At 38.8% G+C, this 20,021-nt stretch overlaps 1 protein-coding gene across 1 annotated transcript in view; it reads right to left on the minus strand.

The window, feature by feature from the left end:
* Nucleotides 1–20,021, minus strand: part of Dnai3 (dynein axonemal intermediate chain 3) — a 76,358-nt gene that overhangs the window by 6,423 nt on the left and 49,914 nt on the right. Inside the window, exons 17-20 of the mRNA XM_074079561.1 lie at nucleotides 10,374–10,527; nucleotides 8,103–8,166; nucleotides 3,115–3,245; nucleotides 877–1,081 (exon numbers count right to left, since the gene is read on the minus strand). Coding sequence (XP_073935662.1) covers nucleotides 877–1,081; nucleotides 3,115–3,245; nucleotides 8,103–8,166; nucleotides 10,374–10,527 — 554 coding nt within the window. The remainder of the gene's footprint in view (nucleotides 1–876; nucleotides 1,082–3,114; nucleotides 3,246–8,102; nucleotides 8,167–10,373; nucleotides 10,528–20,021) is intronic.

Consider the following 20,021-nt stretch of genomic DNA (forward strand, 5'->3'; position numbering starts at 1 on the left):
GACTGAGGTTCCAGATATAATGCTTCTGTGAGAGAAATGAATAAGATGGCAAATTTGTGCCTGTACACCTTTGGAAAGAAAGGAAAACTTCTTTTAGAAAAGGCAAAAATACTGGATTTATACTGAAAGTACTATTTGGGTGAAACAAAAAACTTGGAACAAAGGAAATAAATTACTTTTCTTTTTTTGGTGTTACTGGGGTTTGAACTCAGGGCCTCACCCTTGCAAGGCAGGTAATCTACCATTTGAGCTACTCCACCAGCCCAGTAAATGACTTTTCCATAGACACATGTTTGAATTTAGGCTTGCTTTCTCTTACATTGCTTTTCCTTCATACTTAATCCGAATATTAAGGTTTAAAGAGACACAATCCTACAGGATCATTCGATCTCTCGAAGAGAATTACCTGATTCACCCACAGGAGAACCACAAGGGATGTAATGTTGAAAAATGTGACTTACAGTGAAAAGCTAAAGAAACACAGTTATGCTATATGGAAAAGAAGCAAAAAGTAGCAGAGATTTAGGATCACCCTGTCTGACCTGGAGACAACGAGCAGGATGCTTTCCATGGTGTGGTTCAAACCCAGTCTTGGCTTGACGTGCTAAATATGTCTCAGAAATCATTATTGGTGAGTCAAAACAATGAGAGAATCTCAGTGCGTATCCAAGATTTAGAACAAGAGGGAAGACAAAAGAAGAGGAAGAATGGAAAGGGAAGATTGGAAAAGAGAAGGAAAAAAGTGTGAGAAAGGAAGAGGTGGAAAAGGAGGGGTGGGAAGAAAAGCAGAAACCTGAGAAAAAACATCGGAGGCTTTCCAGATGAATGTCAAAATGTTCCTGAGTTATCCAAAATGATTTGATTAAATGAACATACCAGAAAAGGTACAGGGTTTGATGCAGGTGATCATAGTTATGCAAATATTTTGTGACTGGGCTGGTTCGTGGGTTTTCTCCAGAAGGTCCCAGATATCAATGTATCCGTCTTCCCGACCAATGTAGAACACTCCGGGCCTTGTGAGGGACCAGTGTCCCGAGGTATATCTTTTTGGGGCACAGCATGACTGAAGGAGGGGTCCAGTCTTTAAATGAAAATTTAAAAAGACAAATTAAAGCTTTTGTTATTACCAGAGGGAAACTCACAATGTTTTTCTTTAAGTCAGGTGGCCATAATTCAACAGCAAAATTATCCTTCTAGAAAGTCTTCCTTCTTTTTTTTTTTCTTTTTTCTTTTTTGCTGTACTGGAGTTTGAACTCGAGGCCTCATGCTTGTTAGGTAGGCACTCTACCACTTGAGTCACTCCACCAGCCCTTTTTGGTGTTGGGTATTTTTGAGATAGGGTCTCTCAAACTATTTGCCTGGAGCTGGCTTTGAACCTTGATTTTCCTGATCTCTCCCTCCTAAGTAGCTAGGATTATAGGCATGAACAAATGGTGCCCAGCTTTACTTACTTTTGTGATAGGGTTTTTATATAAGGCAAACTTTTTTTGTTTCCTATTTGTTTTCATAAGCTATTTTTTGTTTGTTTTGGTTGTTTTTTCGGAAAAGACCAAACCTTTCCAATTGAGTTGCTGATGGTCCTAATAACCTGGCTGTTTCTAAATCCATTGGTGTTTCTGTGATTTGTGGATGTTAGGTAATACAGATTATCAGGAAATTTTACTTATACCTTTACTTTGCTATCAGATATTTGTTTCCCATGGAAGCATCTATGGTTACCAGCAAACGCAAACAAAGAGTTTGTCAGTTGCAGCTGTGAGCTACATGTTACAAATCAACAGCAGGGCTCACCAATTCTCAATGAATAACTTCAGATGGGGTATCTGGTGACTCATAAATACATTTGGAAGAGATTTTAGACTACCACAGCATCATGCGATCATCTTCTCTTTTCTCTACCTTGGGGTAATTTGCTAACTTGAGAGATTTTCATGCAGAAAGAAGACTGGCATCTAATTTCTTCCTACTGTCAGGTTCCATCTACCAACTAGATATGTCCAATTGTCTACTTAATCTGCAGTGACTACACTAAACCATAGGGCTGTCTCTCACTCTCCAACATGTATGTAGGAAAGAAGAAAGGCATGGAATCCTGAACTCCCTAAGGTCACAATCCAAACCTCTTCTGCCCACTTCTCCCAGTTCGTTCAGTTTCTATGGGTAACCAGGTTCTTGGTTCCTGCATAGTCTTTGAAAAATCTTGCCTGAAGTTTCTTTGTTTTTTTCCAAACTACAAAACATGCTCACCACAAAAACATTAAGCACACAGAGCACGTCGATATAAAGTAGCTGACATAAAGCCTGTTGATGGATAGCCATGTAAGTTTCATGTTTTAATGACAAAATTTTATAAACATTGGCACACATTATGTGTGTGTGTATAGAATATAAACTTATGTGAGTTAGAGATCCAGAGAGGAACAATTAGGTCTATGGGTACTCACATTCCAGCTGTGAAGCACACAATTTTGGATTTTGATTATCTGAAATTTCTCACCAAAGGTACATAGCAGTTCTCCCACCAAAAGCACCGATTTCCAATTTTCTCAGATTCTTGTTTCACTGGATTTTATCACTGTTTCTAGTTTGGGGCAGTTTGCCTGAATCTGGCCCCTCTCTTAATCTTAACCAGACCCTTGCTCCTGGCTCACTTTGACCCATGGATGTCTGCACGAACTCTGATTGGCCTGATGATGGGCTCCTCACTCCCACTTTCTCAACCTGCCTATGTGCTCCTGGTGGAGAAGAAAAGATGATGGACTCAGTGCTTCCCCTTGGACCTTCATCTCATAATCAGAATCCCATTTTGTATTTTAAACTGAGGCAAAAATATGAGTGGAGTCAACTGCCCACAGTATTTATTTCCAAGAAAAGACTATTAAGTTTCACAGAACAAGGGCCTTATTATGTTGTTTACTTCCCTCAGGAAAGAAAAGCAAACGGTTGTGTTTTCACAACAGTGTCTGCTGACAAACTGGAGCCTAGACCATCTGTTTTAATTTCTCTAAAAAGTGCCCCAAAGGCACTGTGATGTCAGAGCATACCATTGTTCCCATTGTCTTTCCCAATAAAAAAGTGTCACACACCCACTCCTCCACGGTCCATGCGACTTACCATCACATCCTCTTTCCAGATGGCTACATTCCACCCCCCAATGGTGAGGATAATGTCACTGTAAAAAGGTGATCTCTGAACCGTGTGGACAGCTCCATCATGGACTGTGTAGAGGCTCACTGGCTTCTTTGCTGTTGAAATGCAAAAGGTCATTTTGGGGTAAATGAAACTGTTAATAGATGGTTCCTCCTCTTTTTACAGCAAGTCCAGGGAATTCCCATCAACGCACTTTTCAGGTCAGAGAAATTATTCATGTCCTTATTCATTTACCCATTTGTTAGCTCACTCAGTAGATAGCCTGCATGTGCCAAGTGCTGAAGATAGATGGGTAAACAATGGCCAGGAAGCCAACACGATCCTATCCTCATGGAGCTTACAATCTAGTGGGAAAGACAAATACTCTATAAGGAAATCCTAAAATATGTCCTTAAAACACTGCCTCATGAAAGAAAAATATTACAGGAAAGGATGACAGGGCCATTCACAATTCAGACTGAATGCTCAGAAAAGGCTTCCCTAGAAAGAAGCCACCCAGGCCCAAGGACAGTTGGGCATAGGAAGATTTTGGTGTGAAAGATCATTCCAGACAGAGAGACAACACACACCCAAGTCCTAAGAAGAGAAGTGCTCAGTGCTTTGTGCACTTAAGGCAGACAGTAGTACTGGAGTCTGGTGGTCTCAGCACAAGACATGAAATGAATGGGGTCAAGGAGCACTCTGACCAGATAGGGTCTTACAGGAAAGACCCTGGTACACATGCAGTGTATTCTGAGTCTTTTAGGCCTAGAAGTGAGACAAGTGCATTGATTTTCAGATGTTCTCTGCCTGCTGTGAGGAGAATGGGTTGGAGATAGAATGAAGTGGAGACACCAGAGGAGGCTGCTGCAGTGGTTCTGGCAACAGAGGCTGGTGGCATGGATTAAGGTGCAGTGGAGAAGAGTGGATGGTCAGGAAATATTTGTGAGCTCCTCATTTCGTGTAGTTCACAAAGCTCCAAGGATGGCCACGAAAACTTACCCTAGTCAAGGCCACATTACGATGTTTAGCTATGTTATAATGGAACCACACACTGATTTGTGACCTCATGGTATTAATGTTATGTGGAACCAACCCTCCCCCCACCCAGAAACCTGATGGGACAGTAAGCAGAAAAACACCTACTACATCTTGTGAGAAGTTTAGAGTCTTCATGAGGTATCTGTCCACTCACATTCATAGCACTATTTGTGCTAACCAAAAGGGAGAAGTGTTTATTGATGGATGAATGGGCAAGCAAAATGAAATATACGAGGGAGTATTATTCAACCTTAAAAAGTCAGGAAATTCTGACATGTTACAACATAGATGAACCTTGAGGACGCTGTGCTGAGGGAAATAAGCCAGTCACAGGATAAATACTTCATGGCTTCACTTAGGCACCTACATTAGGTAAATTTATAGAAGCAAAAAGTAGAGTGGTAGTTGCCAGGGGCTGGGGGAAAGGAGAACAAAGAGTTAGTATTTCCTGGATATGGAGAAGAGTGCTGGAGATGGTTACCAGTCTGTATGCACGTCCTTCAACTGTACACTTGAAAATGGTTAAGATCATTTCACTTGTCTTCTACCACAATGAATGATTTTTTAAAAGAAAAATTTCAAGGTAAGAAAAATAAATATAAAAAATATAGCTCTCCTGGATTTTTTTTTAAAAAAAGGACAATTTTCCCCCAACTGATCCCCTTTCTAGAAGACAGCACAGAAGACATACTTCTAAGACCTTCTTGAGTGGTCTAGAAGATTCTCAGCAAGGCACAAGACCTCCAGAAATCAGCAGCTTTCTTCCAGCTGCTGCTCCTGTTTTTCAGTCTGGTATCACCCTCAGGGTCAGTGGCTTCCCTAGACAACCTCCTCACCTAGGTTAGCAGGGCTGTCCAGGAGTCTGGAGGCCCCTGGAAACTGTACTGATTATCAGTGATAGCAATACTAACAGCTGTTAGGTTTGTTCTTTAAAATAACAGCTCATAATGACTTTTTTTCTCCTTTTGTCCTTTGAAAGACCTGTGTGCCATTCAGCAATGACTGGAGCTATCCTTAAGTTATTAAATGGAGTGCAGAGCCTCCAGGCCAGGTTGTTAGAAGAAAATGACAATAAACAAAAGGCAGTTTCCAGAGTCATTATCTAATGTGGGATTCAGTACAGTGATGTGGTAAAGAGCACAGAGTCTGGTGACAGAATGTCTGGGTTCAAATGCTGACATGGCCACCTATGGCAGCAACCCCATAGGGCTTCTGTGAGGATCACTTGAGTTAATCCATGCAAAGTGCTTGAAAGAGTGCCTGGCACGTGAGATGTGCTGTATAGATGATGTGAGGGTGGACTCCATGAAATAATTATGTTAACTGTCATCACTGGCTAGCTGCATTTCTTGGCCTGTCCCTTAGAGCATCTGGAAATGTTTGATTTGGCCTTCTCTATCTGTAGAGAAGGGGTAATCTGTATTCCAGAAGTTTCTCTCAAGAAGAAATTCTCCTTCCAGCCTGGTTGTACATTTGAGATCAGCTGATCAAGAGGGATCGGGTCATAGCGATTCCTCATCTTTGCTCAGGAAACCCCCATGGTGTTTATGAAAGACATGGACTGGGAGTGTCCAACAAAACATCTCCAGTTCCCAGGATGTAAACAGGGCACATGGTTTATAGGTCAGAGCATCTGCACACTGACTCTCCACGAGCTTCAATCATCATTCAATGAGAATAACAGCATTGTCCAGCTTTTCATGCTATAAAATACTTGACTGTGGTTAAAAGTATCATAATCCGATAGTCAGTGGCTAAAAGCTATTGCCTTTTTTTTTTTTTCGAATGAGCTAAATGTCAAGAAATTAAAAGCAACACAACTCCTCTTTGTCCTTACTACTCACATCCCATTAGCCACAAAGTCCTGCCTGGCCAAACTCACTCTTTCCCACATTTCCCCACTACTCATCCTGTTACCATATCTGTCCTCCAGGCTTCACCATCTCTCAGTTGGGATATTTCAAGAGGTCATTCTGTTTCCATTACGAGTCCTACCAATAAACTAATCCAGCTTTTGCTGTCCTGCAAGGGTGATTTCTGACTATATGGATGACTCTATTGTAAAGTCTAAAGCTTTGAGAAGGGCACTCAAGGCTCTTTGCCATCTGTACCCAAATGGCCTTCTTGTCACCTTTCCTGTTGCTTTTGCCATTTCTATTGCTATACTTTAGCCATGAGTTCCCCTCTTTCTTGAATGTCTACCTCTCTTTTGGGTCTCCATGTCTCTATCATTGTTACTCTTTCTACTGGTGTCTTTCTCATCTTACCCATCTGAAGAATTCCAATCCACACTTTAAGACCCTGCTTAACTGTGTCTTTCCTTAGCTGGATGGTTTCCTAATAGCCCAAGAGAGTTGGCTCCTCCCCAGGCTCCCACAAGACTTTGTATGCTTACAATCATAGCAAAAATGACATAGCAATACCAGCATTTGTTTATTTGTCTGATTTTTCCAATAGATAATGGAAATTCTTTGGAAAAGATATTATCTTAACCATCTTTATATCTCCAGTGTCTGGAACACAGTAGGTTCTCAATAATGATTTGGTGAACGAATGAAAGTGAGAAGGAAAGAGAAAACCAACCTCAGCGAGGTTCCTACATAAAGCTTTTAGATTTTAATTTTATTGCCTTTGGTTTTCATATAAATGGATTATTCATTCCTCCTTGAAAGCAGTTTAGGAAGCTGTCTGTAGGAGGAGATGGAGCCCCAAGAGACTCTCTGAGACCAAGAGGAATTCGTGTCTACTTGTATGCAACCAAGCCATGGTATCAGGTTGTCAGCTTGCATCCCAAGGGTGTGAAGAAGACAACCTCCAGGTTACACAGTGCCTGGTAGGCAGTACATGCACAGTTAACAGTCATGAGTTATTGATTAAATGGATACATGAACAAGTGCAAAAAAAAGTTGATATCCAATATCTAATTTTGAGTTCAACTTTAAATCATGGTTCTGTTTGCACTTGACCCTCCTCTGGGTCATATCTAATCTTTTGATGCCACATTTGAGTTTCTGGCCAGCAGATACTATAGAAGAAAAAAGAGAAGTGAATTGCTTGAAGATTAAAATGGCTACCCTGTAGGCATGACTGACAAAGACAGCCTTCCCAGGTCAAGGGCAGATTCTGGTCTCTGGAGCCAGACTCAGTAGAACTGAAATAGAGTGAAGTTTGAAGTGAAGAATGCCAGTTCCAAAAGCTGTCCCTTGCAGGCTGTGGCTATGACCTCTGATCCCTGTGGTTTACTCACCTTCCACTTGTCCAACCACCCACCTACTGGGCTGACCAGATACCCTTCTGCAAACCAAGTCAGTGGTGGCACCATTTTCATACGGTGTTCTGGGGGCATTCTTGCTACCCTTGTCTGCCTGGCACTCCCCAGAGCTACCTCTTTCTTTGCTTATGGTTATTTTAAACTTCAAAGTGTAGTTCAAATACATTTTCATATCATGATAAAAATCAAAGCCTTAAAGTAAGTAGTTGTAATTGTTGTGAACCCCAAAGCCCTGAACTTATTAAAAGAAGGGAGATTTGTTTATTGGGGTGCCTGTACTCATGGGTGTAACCCACATACACACTCACCTGCTCAGAGTCCAAATCTTGGGAGTTATTTTTTAATTAAATTGCTCAAATGTCTCAGTGATTTAAATATCATATAAATCAGTGCTGTGCAAATTTGGTGTGAAAACAAACCACCTAGCAAATCTTATAAAAGTCCAGATTTGGGTTCAATAGGGCCTGGGGTAAGATCCAAAATTTTTATATGCATTTCTAGTAAGCTCCCAGGTGACAACTAGACAGCTTGGTAAAGGCTCTCACTTTGATGAACACATGCATTAGTCAGAACTGGGGATGGCTTCCTTCCGACTAGCAGGACCAGGACCAGGGGTCCTCAGGAATGTCTTATTAGTAACAGATCAATCCATAAGACTTACTCATCAATCGGCCAGTTTCAGGATCTCTTTCCATTTTCCAATCGGTGTAGATCACTTCACCTTCCTAGAAATATTAGTTTCCAGATGAATATAATGACAACTTCAGAGACCTCATGTCTTTTGTCTTAAGCTAAGACTGATTATGATCAAGACAAGCACAAAGCAACAGGTCATTTTAATCCCATGGTAATTCAATGTGACAAGGGAGAAAGTCTCAAAAGTATTACTGTACTTGATTTTATATTGAACAAAAAATGAGTTTGTTTTTACCTACACACAGTGATGAGGAGAACATGGGTAGTTGTGGGAGGTGTGCTATGTACAACAGTCCCAATGGCTGGGTTTTCAGAGTTTTTGGTCATCTTATTCAGTAATTTGTTCACAGAATGTAACAAAATCAGGACTTAATAAAGACTTGTGGATTACAAGAAAGAGGGAATATGCATGCATAATATGGTAGTAATTACCTTTTAAAGTTGAGAATGGGAAACATAAAACTTAATCCAAGTAAATAACAAGTAATACATATTCTAGTTCTATCTTATGACCATTTTAAAGAGAGGGGAAGGCAGAAGGACTTGATGTGAAGAGGAATGAGACAGAACCAATGAACAACAATGGGTGAGGTAGCAGTCCCCACTGTCATCTTATAAGAGAACATAGAGGCTCAGAGTCAAAATAATTGACTCAGAGTCACCCAGATGCAGTCTTCTAATTCTAATGTCATCTGTGTGTCCCCCCCTCCCCTTGCAGAAAGAAGAAGGGTGTGTGAAAAGAGGAGTTAAGAGGACTTGGGGTAGAGGAATGGGTTGGGATGGTAGATAAGGGAGGGGAGATGAGAAAGAAAATGCTTGATACCTACAAAGTGAAGAGTAAGCTTGGTGGTGGTGCCAGGAGCTGGGGAAAGGAGAGAATGTGTTATTGTTTGATGGGTGCACAGCTCCAGTTTGGGGTGATATAAGGTTCTGTACAACAATAAACAATGTACTTAGTACCACTGAATTGTGTACTAAAAAACAACTAAGAAGAACAACTTTACGTTATGTATATTTTAAATAATTCAAATACTTTGGTGTGAAACCTGTTATAAAATGTATCTATTTGGTGGTGTCCCATTACTTACAAAATGAAGTTCTAATTACTTAAGATGACAGGAAAGGCCCTTCAGTGTTGGCCTTCAGCCCAGTGTTCTAGGCGTAGCTTCTCCTCTTGCACCAGACTATTCCACTATCCCCAGACAAATCCTGGACTTTCATAACTTCAAAATATTGTTCAGGCTGTTACTTCTGCATAGAATTGTGCCCTCACCCAGATCTCCTGGTCTCTTCTCAACTGTGTCAGCTCATGGGTCACATCTCCCCTTTCCTGTCCGTGTGGTCTCTGAACTAGCATTGCTATACCAAGTTTTCGATGTTTCTTCTCCTTAAAATGGGCAGAAAGTGTCCTGAGGACAGAGAGACTCTACTATTCATCTCTGATTCCAGGACCTAGCCTTGTGCCTGGCAGGTCCTGTGCTCTCCAGAGCTTATAGCATCAATTAATATCAGAATACCAAAGTGTAAACACAAGTTGCATTCTGGTGAGACTGAGCTATGGCATCTTCCCTTGTGGCTTGGCTTAGGAGAAAACCCACTTATTTTCAAAAAAGAGAGTCAAGAATTAGAATAACTGACTATAAACAAAGTTCTGAGCCTCATTTTTCTTCATCTGTAAACGGGAATAATATTATCAACCTCATAGGATTATTGAGATTAAATGAGATACAATTTGGATGATTAACTGGCATAGACCAATGTGAACATGTTTCATTTATTATTTAGTAGGTGACGAAAAATGGCATTGTTGTTATATCCAGTTGTCATTTATCTTTTCAACTGAGTTTTTCACTGTATTCTTACTAGTTTGTGTTAGCCTAACAAAATAAGATAAATAAGTAATAAAAATATAAGTAAAAAAATAAGTAAATCTTCTGATATTTAGCATTGATTCTTCCATATAGCAAAGGTATTTGACAAATATTTACAGGTCAATCAATAAATTATTAATAAAGAGAGTCCTTAATTTTATACATTTTTCCATATTTGTTAAGGATCTTTTAAACGTGAATCAATGAAACATCAAAGCTAAAAATCTCAAATGCAAATAAGCATATTAAAGCATGAAAATCTATAAATATCATAAACTTTCAAACAGCAAATGTACAACAGGGGTTATAACCGTATCTTTTACTGTTCTTAAATGTTAATTTTAAAAGCAGACATTTCCGTTTACCTCTGTTCCCACAAAGAATTTGGTGCAGAAGTCCTCTATTGGCTTGAGAAAATTGTTCAACCCTGCTTCGAGATTGTGGAATGGATTCACTTCTTCACTGCTCATTACTTTGCTCTGAACTAACATTTTGTCTTTCAGAAGAGGATAGATAGAAAAATCACATATTTATGGTGATCTTTAAAAATATAGATTATATTTTCTGTCCCTTGATACACTCATCTATCCCATTCATTCCCTTCCCAATATGGTAGGCATTTTTAGGTTCCAATTTAATGGTAGAACTCTTTTTTCAAACTAGAACATCAATGACAGTGTCACAGTATAAAATATATATCATAGCTAAACATGCAAGCAGTGAAGGAACATAGCTAATTTGGGGGCTTAAATGCAAAGTACATCAGGAATTGTTTCTTTTTAGAAATATTTGATGTCACCTTATTTTAAAACAAAGGTTTTTATGATCTAAAATTAATAAATATTATTTATTAAAGCTTTGGAAAACAGAGGAAAGTGTGAGTAAAAAAGGAAAACATTATTCATTGTCATATCTCCCAGAGATAACCACTACTAAAGTATTGTCATTTTCCCTCCAATGACTTTTCTACAAATAAATAGATTTTATAAAAATTATTTTAGCTTTGTGTCCTGCTTTCTTCTGCATTCTCTTCTCTCTCTGTCTCTCTCTCTGTCTCTCTCTCTCTCTCTCCTTTTCTCTCTCCTATAGGGAGTTGAATTCAAAGCCTCTCAGATTGCTAGGCAGGTGCTCTGCCACTTGAGCCACAACCCCAGACCTTTTTGTGCTGGTTATTTTTTGAGATAGTGTCTTTTTTTATGCCCAGCTGGCCTGAACCACTACACCCAGCCATTGGTTGAGATGGGGCCTTGCGAACTTTTTGTTCTGGCTTTCCTCAAAGCATGATCCTCCCAGTCTCCACCTCCCGAGTAACTAGGACTATAGGTGCCCAGCTCTTCTGTTCTCTTAAAGATGGGTCCTGATCATTTTCCCAGGCCACTTATTAATTTTCACAAATGTGATGTTAAATTTCTAGGAAAAATTGATAGAGAAATACATTTCATTAAACCCTTCTGATCATACCTCTTATCTGTGGGAAAACACCAACAAACATAAACACCACCCAAAAAACAGACAGACAAAATCTCAAACAGGTATATTAAAAATATACATTGCATTCAAAAAAAACTTTAGCATAATTCAGGACAAAAGTAAAACAAATTTATGATTTACTTGCTATAGTCAACCAATATTTTCTTTGGGGGATCTACATTTTTTGAGAATTCTCTTTTTCTACTAGGCAAGACGTTAAAAACAGGTATCAAAAATCAGCCAAATACAGTTATTTAAAGGGGCTGGCGGAGTGGCTAAAGTGGTAAAGTGCCTGCCTAGCAAGCAGGAGGCCCTGAGTTCAAGCTTTAGTATCACACACACACACACACACACACACACACACACACAAACACATCCCCACTAAAGGAGATAGCCCTGTAAACACCTGAAACACCTGGACTGCAAAGTATAAATCAACATTTCAATAGATAACTGGGTACATTCAATTGCATTACCCTTATTAAAAGGAAAAGCAAAAGAGAATTTTGTATCTAAGATAAAAAAGTATTTCAGATTCTTAACTCTTGTTTCAGTGTTTGCTTTTCTCTTTTTTTAAAAACAATGTACATAAATATAATCATAGAGCAGAAATGTATACAAGTTGCAAATAAATATATGTGCATTGCAGATTTGTACCCAAATATGTTTACCAAGGAGGTGCACAAGAATAAAAAGGCTGGTGGCCTCTGGTCTAATAAAGAGAAACAAGACCCTGATCCATGCAGTCACCACAGGTAATGAAAAGAGCAAGCACGAGCTATATTGCAAAGGAAGACAGAGTGATTCTGAGTGAGAAACTGGAAATGAAGGCCTACGAAGAGAGGCAGGGATGACTCAGATTATGAATTCTGCTCTGAACATGGTAACTTTGAGGGGTAGATTGGGTTCAAAGCCAGAAAGACCGTGAGAGGTTGAGTGGAGAATTCTCAGCAAAGATGAAAGTTGGAGCCATGCAGGTAGACCATGTTACTAAAAGGAAAAGTGTATAATGAGGAAAACTTCGCTGAAGTTGATCTTTTCATTATCAGAGGGCAGTAAGGCAAAATGGAGCCATGAAGGAACACAGAGGAGGAGAAATTAAAGAAGTAACAGAATAGGAAAACCACAAACGCTAAAGAAGGTGTGAGCTCCAAGAAAATAATGCTTTATGTGGTAGAGTCAAAGAGGATGAAGCCTGAGAAAAATGTTATCATCAATTACATTTGCTCAGACTTGAGTGGAATAACTTTGGATATTTGGTAAATTCAAAGTCACCCTCATACGTCATGGATTTTCCAATGATTAGTGATGGTAATCTTAGCAACCAATGTTTATTAAATGCTGATTACAACCAGGCATAAATGATGTACTTTACGTGAACCATTTCATTCAGTCCTCGTGATGACTTTCAAGGCAGTTATGCGTTAATCTTACTTCATGGATGAGAACATTGAGGCTCAGAGAGATTGACTGCTTTGCACAAGGTCTCCCAGATGGTGCTAACATTTATTATGAGTTAACTATATGCTGTTCTTAGCTTCACGTTATTAACTTGTGTTATCTTCACAATGTCCTGTGAGATAGCTGCCTTCCTTATTTATTCCCTTTATCTTTCACTAAGGTCAAACATGTTAGAAGAAAGAAGGCACAGAAAGGTATAGTAATTTGACCTGGTCAAATAATAAATTGTGACATTGAGATTTAAAACCAAACCATAGACTCCAGAATATACACATGGGCCCTGAAGGCTATTTCAAAAGAAGAATTCCAAACCATTTAGAGCAAAGCCTTCTTCATTAGAATATAGAATTTCTTTAAGTCATTGAGTACTTAAAAGGGCAGTCAAAGTGTCACTAGATGGCAACAGAGTACCAGACATGGGCCCAGACTGAGCAGGTCTCAAGAAAAAATGGCATTGTAATAACCAGGACTTGTGATCCAAATCAAGAGGAACCGGTATTGGATCAATAAGCAAAATGTGATCAAGAAACTTATGAATGTATTGTAATTAAAAGGTCCAAGTCAGGCCAGAATAGGTGGCTAACTGGCAATGTGTAAAAAGGAGATCCAAAGTACCATATCTGATCTCTAATGAAGTCCTCAAAGCTAGCAGTTCACAAAGGAGGCATGAAATGGCCATAGAGTGACACATGTAGAGATAACACTTGACTGCATGTGTTAGCAAGATCCCTGGGATCATTACCAAGTGAAATTGACTTCTTTCTGGATGGTAGAATTGCTTGCAACACAAACTTCTTAACACGGCCAACTAGTATCTTAGCTGGGAATCTAAAATGTGTCTGTTCCTAAATCTCATGCTCTAAAAAAGTCTATAAAATCATGTTGTCCAGAAAGACAACATCCATTTGATGGCGTGTATTCCTGTTTGATGATGTATGGGGATGCTGCAAGCTGCTATTTTAAATAGGCCCCTCCTGAAGTACAGGTAAATACATATTTCATGTATTTTAGTGTCTGTGCCACTAGAGCCTGGGACTTTGCAGGAGTTTAGTAAATATTTGTTGGATGAAGACAGGCATAAACATGGAGATAGTATAAATTAATCTTTAAAAACAAAAAGGATAGCAATATTTCGATGTAATGCTTTGGGTCACATTTTCCCCCAAGGGTTAGCTGTGTCAACAGCAAAATGAAATGTAAGCTTTCTTTAAGAAATGCGTAGTTTGAACTCAGAGCTTTATGCTTGCAAAACAGGTGCTCTGCCACTTGAGCCACACTCCCAGTCCATTTTGCTCTGGCTATTTTGGAGATGGGATCTTGTGAACTAATTGCTTTGGCTGGCCTTGAACTGATTCTTCTGATCTCAGCCTCCCAGGTAGCTAGAATTAAAGGTCACTGGTGCTGGCTCTGAAAAGGTGCATTTATACAGCCTCCAGAAAGTGATAGACTGAGAATGTAGCATTTATAAAGATATGAAGGACCAACAGAAATTACACTCACTTTATGAATGCTAATGCTTAAATTTGTTTGTATAAAAATATTTAGTCATATCTTAATACATTTTTAAAAAACACGCTTTAGAGAGACTTTTGCTTTAGGCCAAGATGGAGCAATTGGAACGAACTTAAAGCCCACTCACGTAAAACAACCACAAAAACAGACAAAATACATGAGACAATAGTTTTCAAGATACTGGATTTCACAACAAAGGACAGTGATCACTGAAAAATACACAGATAAAATGATCATAGTTTAAACTCTAATCATATTGATAATTGCATCAAGTGAAAAGGTTCTAGATATCCAAATTAAAAGACATATGTGATTAGATTGGACTAAAAACCAGCATGACTCAAAAGAAATGCACACTAAATATAAAGACACAAGTAGATTAGATAGGTATGTTACCTTACACTAACTAAAGAAAGTTGGAATGACTTCAATAATATTAGACAAAGTAGATTTCAAAGTCTAGGGTAATATGTGGAATACAGGCCTAATGCAAATACAAGCAATATTATATAGACATAGAAATATACAGAGAACATATATCCAAAAGCGGGACAGGTAAAGGAGACCAAGGGAGAGGAAAGAAGGAAAGACAGCAAGTGATGAAGTACAGCACATCTGTGTAGAAGCATGATGCAAGGAAACATGCCGGAAAGTGCTAAGCAACACAGAATGGGGGAAGAGGGCAAGGAAGAGCAGTGGAGGGGGCTACACTGACTTAAGCACAGTGCATGTACAGGTATAATAACAAGGCAAAAATCCCACTGAACAACAGACAGACACCTAAACAACAAAGAACAAGAGTGAAAAATGGGTCACAGTCAGGGGAGGGCACTAAGGAGAGGGGGAGGATAAAAGAAGGAAGAAGGTGAATATGGCTGATGTACTTCCTATTTAAGAATGAAAATAGAATTTTTAAATGTGTTGAAATCATCACAAGAAGGGGACTAAGGTAGAAAGAGGAAAAATAGAGGGGATGAACCAATTTGGGATATAATACATATATATACAGAAATGTCACAATGAAACTCTGTATAGCTAAACAAACAAAAACTGTCTTTTTTAAAAAAAATGGAGAACAGGAAGGTAAAACATGTCCTGTCCGGGGTTGGTACCAGTGGGAGGGGGGAGGACATGAGGAAAGGGTGTAGGAGGGTGAATATGGTGGAAATACTAAATACTCATGCATGTAAATGGAAAAATGAGATCTGTTGAAACTGTTCCAGGAATTGGGGGGTGGGGAATAAAGGAGAATAATGGAGGGGGTGAATTTAACTAAGATATATTGCAAGAACTTTTGTAAATGTCACAATGTAACTCCCAGTGCAACAATAATATGATAATAAAAATTTTTTAAAAATAAAAAAACAAAGTCTAGGGTATTATCAATTTATCAAGAAGTTAATCTTAGGATTTATGGATCTAATAACAGAGCTTGAAGTAAAAACTGATAGAGCTGTCAGGAGAAGTAGAGCAATCCATGTTTATAGTCAGAAGTTTCAGTACCTTTCTCTCAGCACCTGATAGTACAAGTAGGCCAGATGTTAGGAAGGCTAGAGAAGAGTTAAATAATTCAGCAATTCCCCTTTATCTGTGCTATCCCCTTCTTCAGTTCCCATGGTCAACTATAGTTAGGAAACATCAAACGAAAAATCCCAGAAGTACACTTCGTAAGTTTTAAATTGCATGGGGTTCTGAGCAGTGTGATGAAATCTTGCACCATCCCACTGCATCCTGCCTAGGATGTCACTGTCTCTTTGCTCAGAATATCCACGCTGTCTAGGCTCCCTGCCCGCTTGTCACTTAGTAGCATCTTGGTTGTCAGACAGGCTGTGGTAGTATGGCTGCTGTGTTCAAGGAACCCTTATTTTACTCACTAATGGCCCCAAAGTGCAAAAGTAGTGATGCTGGGAACTGAATGCCAGAGAGAGGATGAACGGGCCTCCTTTAGTGAAAGGTGAGTACAGTAAGATGTTGAGAGAGAGACCACAGGTCCAGGACCAGGTGGTTAAACTGGTGAATCTCACCAAACGGTTAATGAAGTCTAGTTCTAGATAAATCCTTCCAGAAAATGGAAAAAAGGAAATAATCTCAAATGCATTCTATAAGGTAAGAATTACAAAAAACAGAAGAAACATTGTAAGAAAGAAAAACTACAAGCCAACCTTCCTCATGAGCATAAATGCAAATTCTTCCAACAAAAGTTTAGAAAATCACATGGGATAATATAGTCAAAGTGAATGATGGAGTGGGACTTACCTCGGGAATGCTTTACCATTTGAAAATCAAAGTTATTCATCAATAAATAAACGTAGAAAGGGAATAAAACGTATGTGATCATCTGAAAGTGTGAAGAAGCAGCTTTTGACAGGACCTGATACTGATTTGTGAACAGAGATTCATTCCTTCTGTAGATTCTAGCCAGTGAAAAACTGTTGAAGTAAAAAGTCATGCATGCAGATTAGAAAGGAAGTAAACCATTGCCAGACACCAGTAACTCAGACCTGTGAGCCTAGCTACTTGGGAGGCTGAGATAAGGAGGATTGTGGTTCGAAGCCAGCCTGGGCAAATAGTTTTCCAGACCCCACCTCCAAAATAACCTGAGCAAAATGGGCTGGAGGTGCGGCTGAAGCAGTAGAGCACCTGCTTTGTAAGCATAAAGCCCTGAGTTCAAACCCCAGCACCGTGAAAAAATACTAAACTTCTGGAAGAGAAATAAACTATCTTCATTTGCAGATGGCATTACCATCTCTACAGAAAATTCAGTAACTAAGCTACTGTATAAAACTCATTAGTTATATTAGTTTAGCAAGATTACAGGGTACAAAAGCAACATAAAAATTGATCTGACTTTTATATACGGCAATGAACAACAGAAATTCAAAATGAAAAATGCCATTTACAAAAACACCAAAAATATGAAATGCTTAGTGATAAAGAGGTAAAAGACCTGTACACAGAAAGCTACAAAATATCACAGAGAAATGTATAACCCAAACAAATGGAGAGATATACTGTGTTTATGGATTCAAAGACTCCGTTTTGTTAGATCCTGATTCTCACAATATTGACCTACAAATTCAATGCAATTCCAATCAAACTTTGCAAAGATTCAAGGACAAACTGTTCCTAAAATTCATTCACATGGAAAAGCAACAGGCCTATAATGGCTAAAATCTACTTTGAAAAGGGGAAAAATGTTATTGGACTTAATGCTATCTAACTTTAAGACTACAGTAGTCAAGACAGTGTGGTGTAAATATACACACATAGACGAGCGGGATGGAATACAGATTTCGGAAATAGACTCATACAAATATGAACAAGTGATTTTTGTCAAAGGTGTAAAACAATCCAGAAGAGAGAGGGTAGCAGTAGCAACAAAAGAGAACTTTGCTCTGTAACTTGTGCCTGTATAAAAATCAACACAAAAGGGATCATGGTCCTGAATATAAAACTATAAAACTTCCAGAAAAAAATTAAGACAAAATGTTTGCAACCTTAGGTTAGGCAAAGATTTCTTAAATTCAACACCCAAAATCATGATCTACAAGAGAACAAATTAAACTTCCTCAAAATTAAGCATTTCTTCTTTTGTGAAGACCGTGAAGAGAATAGTATGGACTGGAGGGAAATATGTGCAAATCACACAGCTAATGAAGGACCAATATCTAAAGTGTATTAAGGACTCTCAAAATTCAGCAGTAAGAAAACAAATAACCCAATAAAAATTGGCAAAGATGCAACAGTGGCAAAAACAAATATATGAAAATGTGCTGGATGTTTTCAGTCACTAGATAAATGTAAATGAGATGTCACTAAACAATATACATTTTTGGAATGGACAAATTAAAAAGATTAACCACATCAGCTGTAGGTGAGGCCACAGAAAAATTGAAATTCTCATACACTGCTAGTGAGAAAATAAAATGGTAAAACCACATAGGAAGTTAAACTTCTACCTCCTCTATGATCCAGCCATTCTGTTCCTAGGGATCTACCCAGGGCAAGTGAAGGCAAAAGTTCATCCAAAGAGCTGTGAATGTTCATAGAAGCTTTATTTGCAATAGCCCCAAGCTGAAAACACAACCCAACATGTTCAACAGGTGAGCAGATAAACAACTTAGGGTGTATCAAACGATGAAAAGCTAGTCTATAATTAAAAGGGATAAACTGTTGATACAAATGACATGGATAAACCCCTGAACAGTTATGCTGATTAAAAGGAGCCACGCCAGGTATGGTGGTGCACACCCGTAACCCCCAGCACTTAAGGGGTGGAGGAAGGAATATCTTGAGATTGAGTCAGCCTGGGCTACACAACAAGTTCAAGGCTAGCCTGAGCTGCACAATGAGACCCTGTCACAATAAATAAATAAATAAATAAGTGAATAAATGAATGAATGAATGAGTAAATAAACTAGTCAAAACCCAAGGAGTATATACTGTATGATCCATGTAAAATTCTATAGGATGCAAACTACTGTATAGTGAGGGACAATAGAATTGTGATAGCCCAGGAGTGAGGGAAGTGCTGGCGATGGATGACAAAAGTAATCCCCGGATGAGGAATCTTCTCAGAGAGATGGATATGTTCGTTATCTTGATTATGATGATAGTCTCACAGGTGTACACATATGCCAAAACCTATCGAAGTAACACTTTAGAAATGTGCAGTTTATATATACCTAAATACCTAGCTTAAGCAAAATTTCTCTTTGTCCATCACACCCTGATACAGTTGTTAAAGCAGAAGTCCCACACTTTAAAAGAGGCAATGATATTCTTACTGTAAATTGGATAAAAGTAGTCACATCCTTACAGCCATCGTTTTTAGTAGGTTGAAAAATTAGACTAGGACATTTAATACAAGTTCCCTTTTACAAATAACATTAACCTCCCTCAGTCTTGATCCCCTGATAATAAAATGGTAGTGGAAACTCCCTGCTTGAAGATCACTGTGATCATTACCTTCTGTTTTCATTCACACTGCACAACCAGAGCCTAGTACAAAATAAGCATTCTTAAAAGTATCTGTTCAATGAATGAAAGCATATGCAATATTAGCACAGTTCTGACCCACAGCTGGAGTGCAACAATTACAATTGGTAAGTTGAATACAAAGGAGAAGGAAGGGAGGAGCGGGAGGGGAGGACAAAACCTACCTTAAATATTCTTTAGAATGAAGCGGGCCCAAACAAATAAAAACAGGAGGCTATGCTTTAAAAGTGACTTAAAATTTAGTGATTTCATTTCTTTAGCATGAGGTTTTGAGTTATATCAACAAAACATGGCTTCAAAGTGAAGTGAACCGAACATTGAAACTATTATAACAGAAGTACTTTGGATAAGGCAGATGTTAGGAAATTACTCCGGCAGCTAGCTGTTTCTGCACATTTTCATTATGCTTTGCTCTCCAGCTGGACCATCCATGCGCACCTTTAGCTTAGTAGCACTGACTGCTTCTATGAGAACCATTCAGTTACTTCAACAGGGCAGTGTGGTTTGAGTTGAGATCCATCTATATTTTCTTCCTTTGTTCAGTTTTATCATGATGCTTGTAAATATTATTT

The sequence above is a fragment of the Castor canadensis genome, chromosome 7 (assembly GCF_047511655.1).
Source record: "Castor canadensis chromosome 7, mCasCan1.hap1v2, whole genome shotgun sequence".
Lineage (NCBI taxonomy): Eukaryota > Metazoa > Chordata > Mammalia > Rodentia > Castoridae > Castor > Castor canadensis.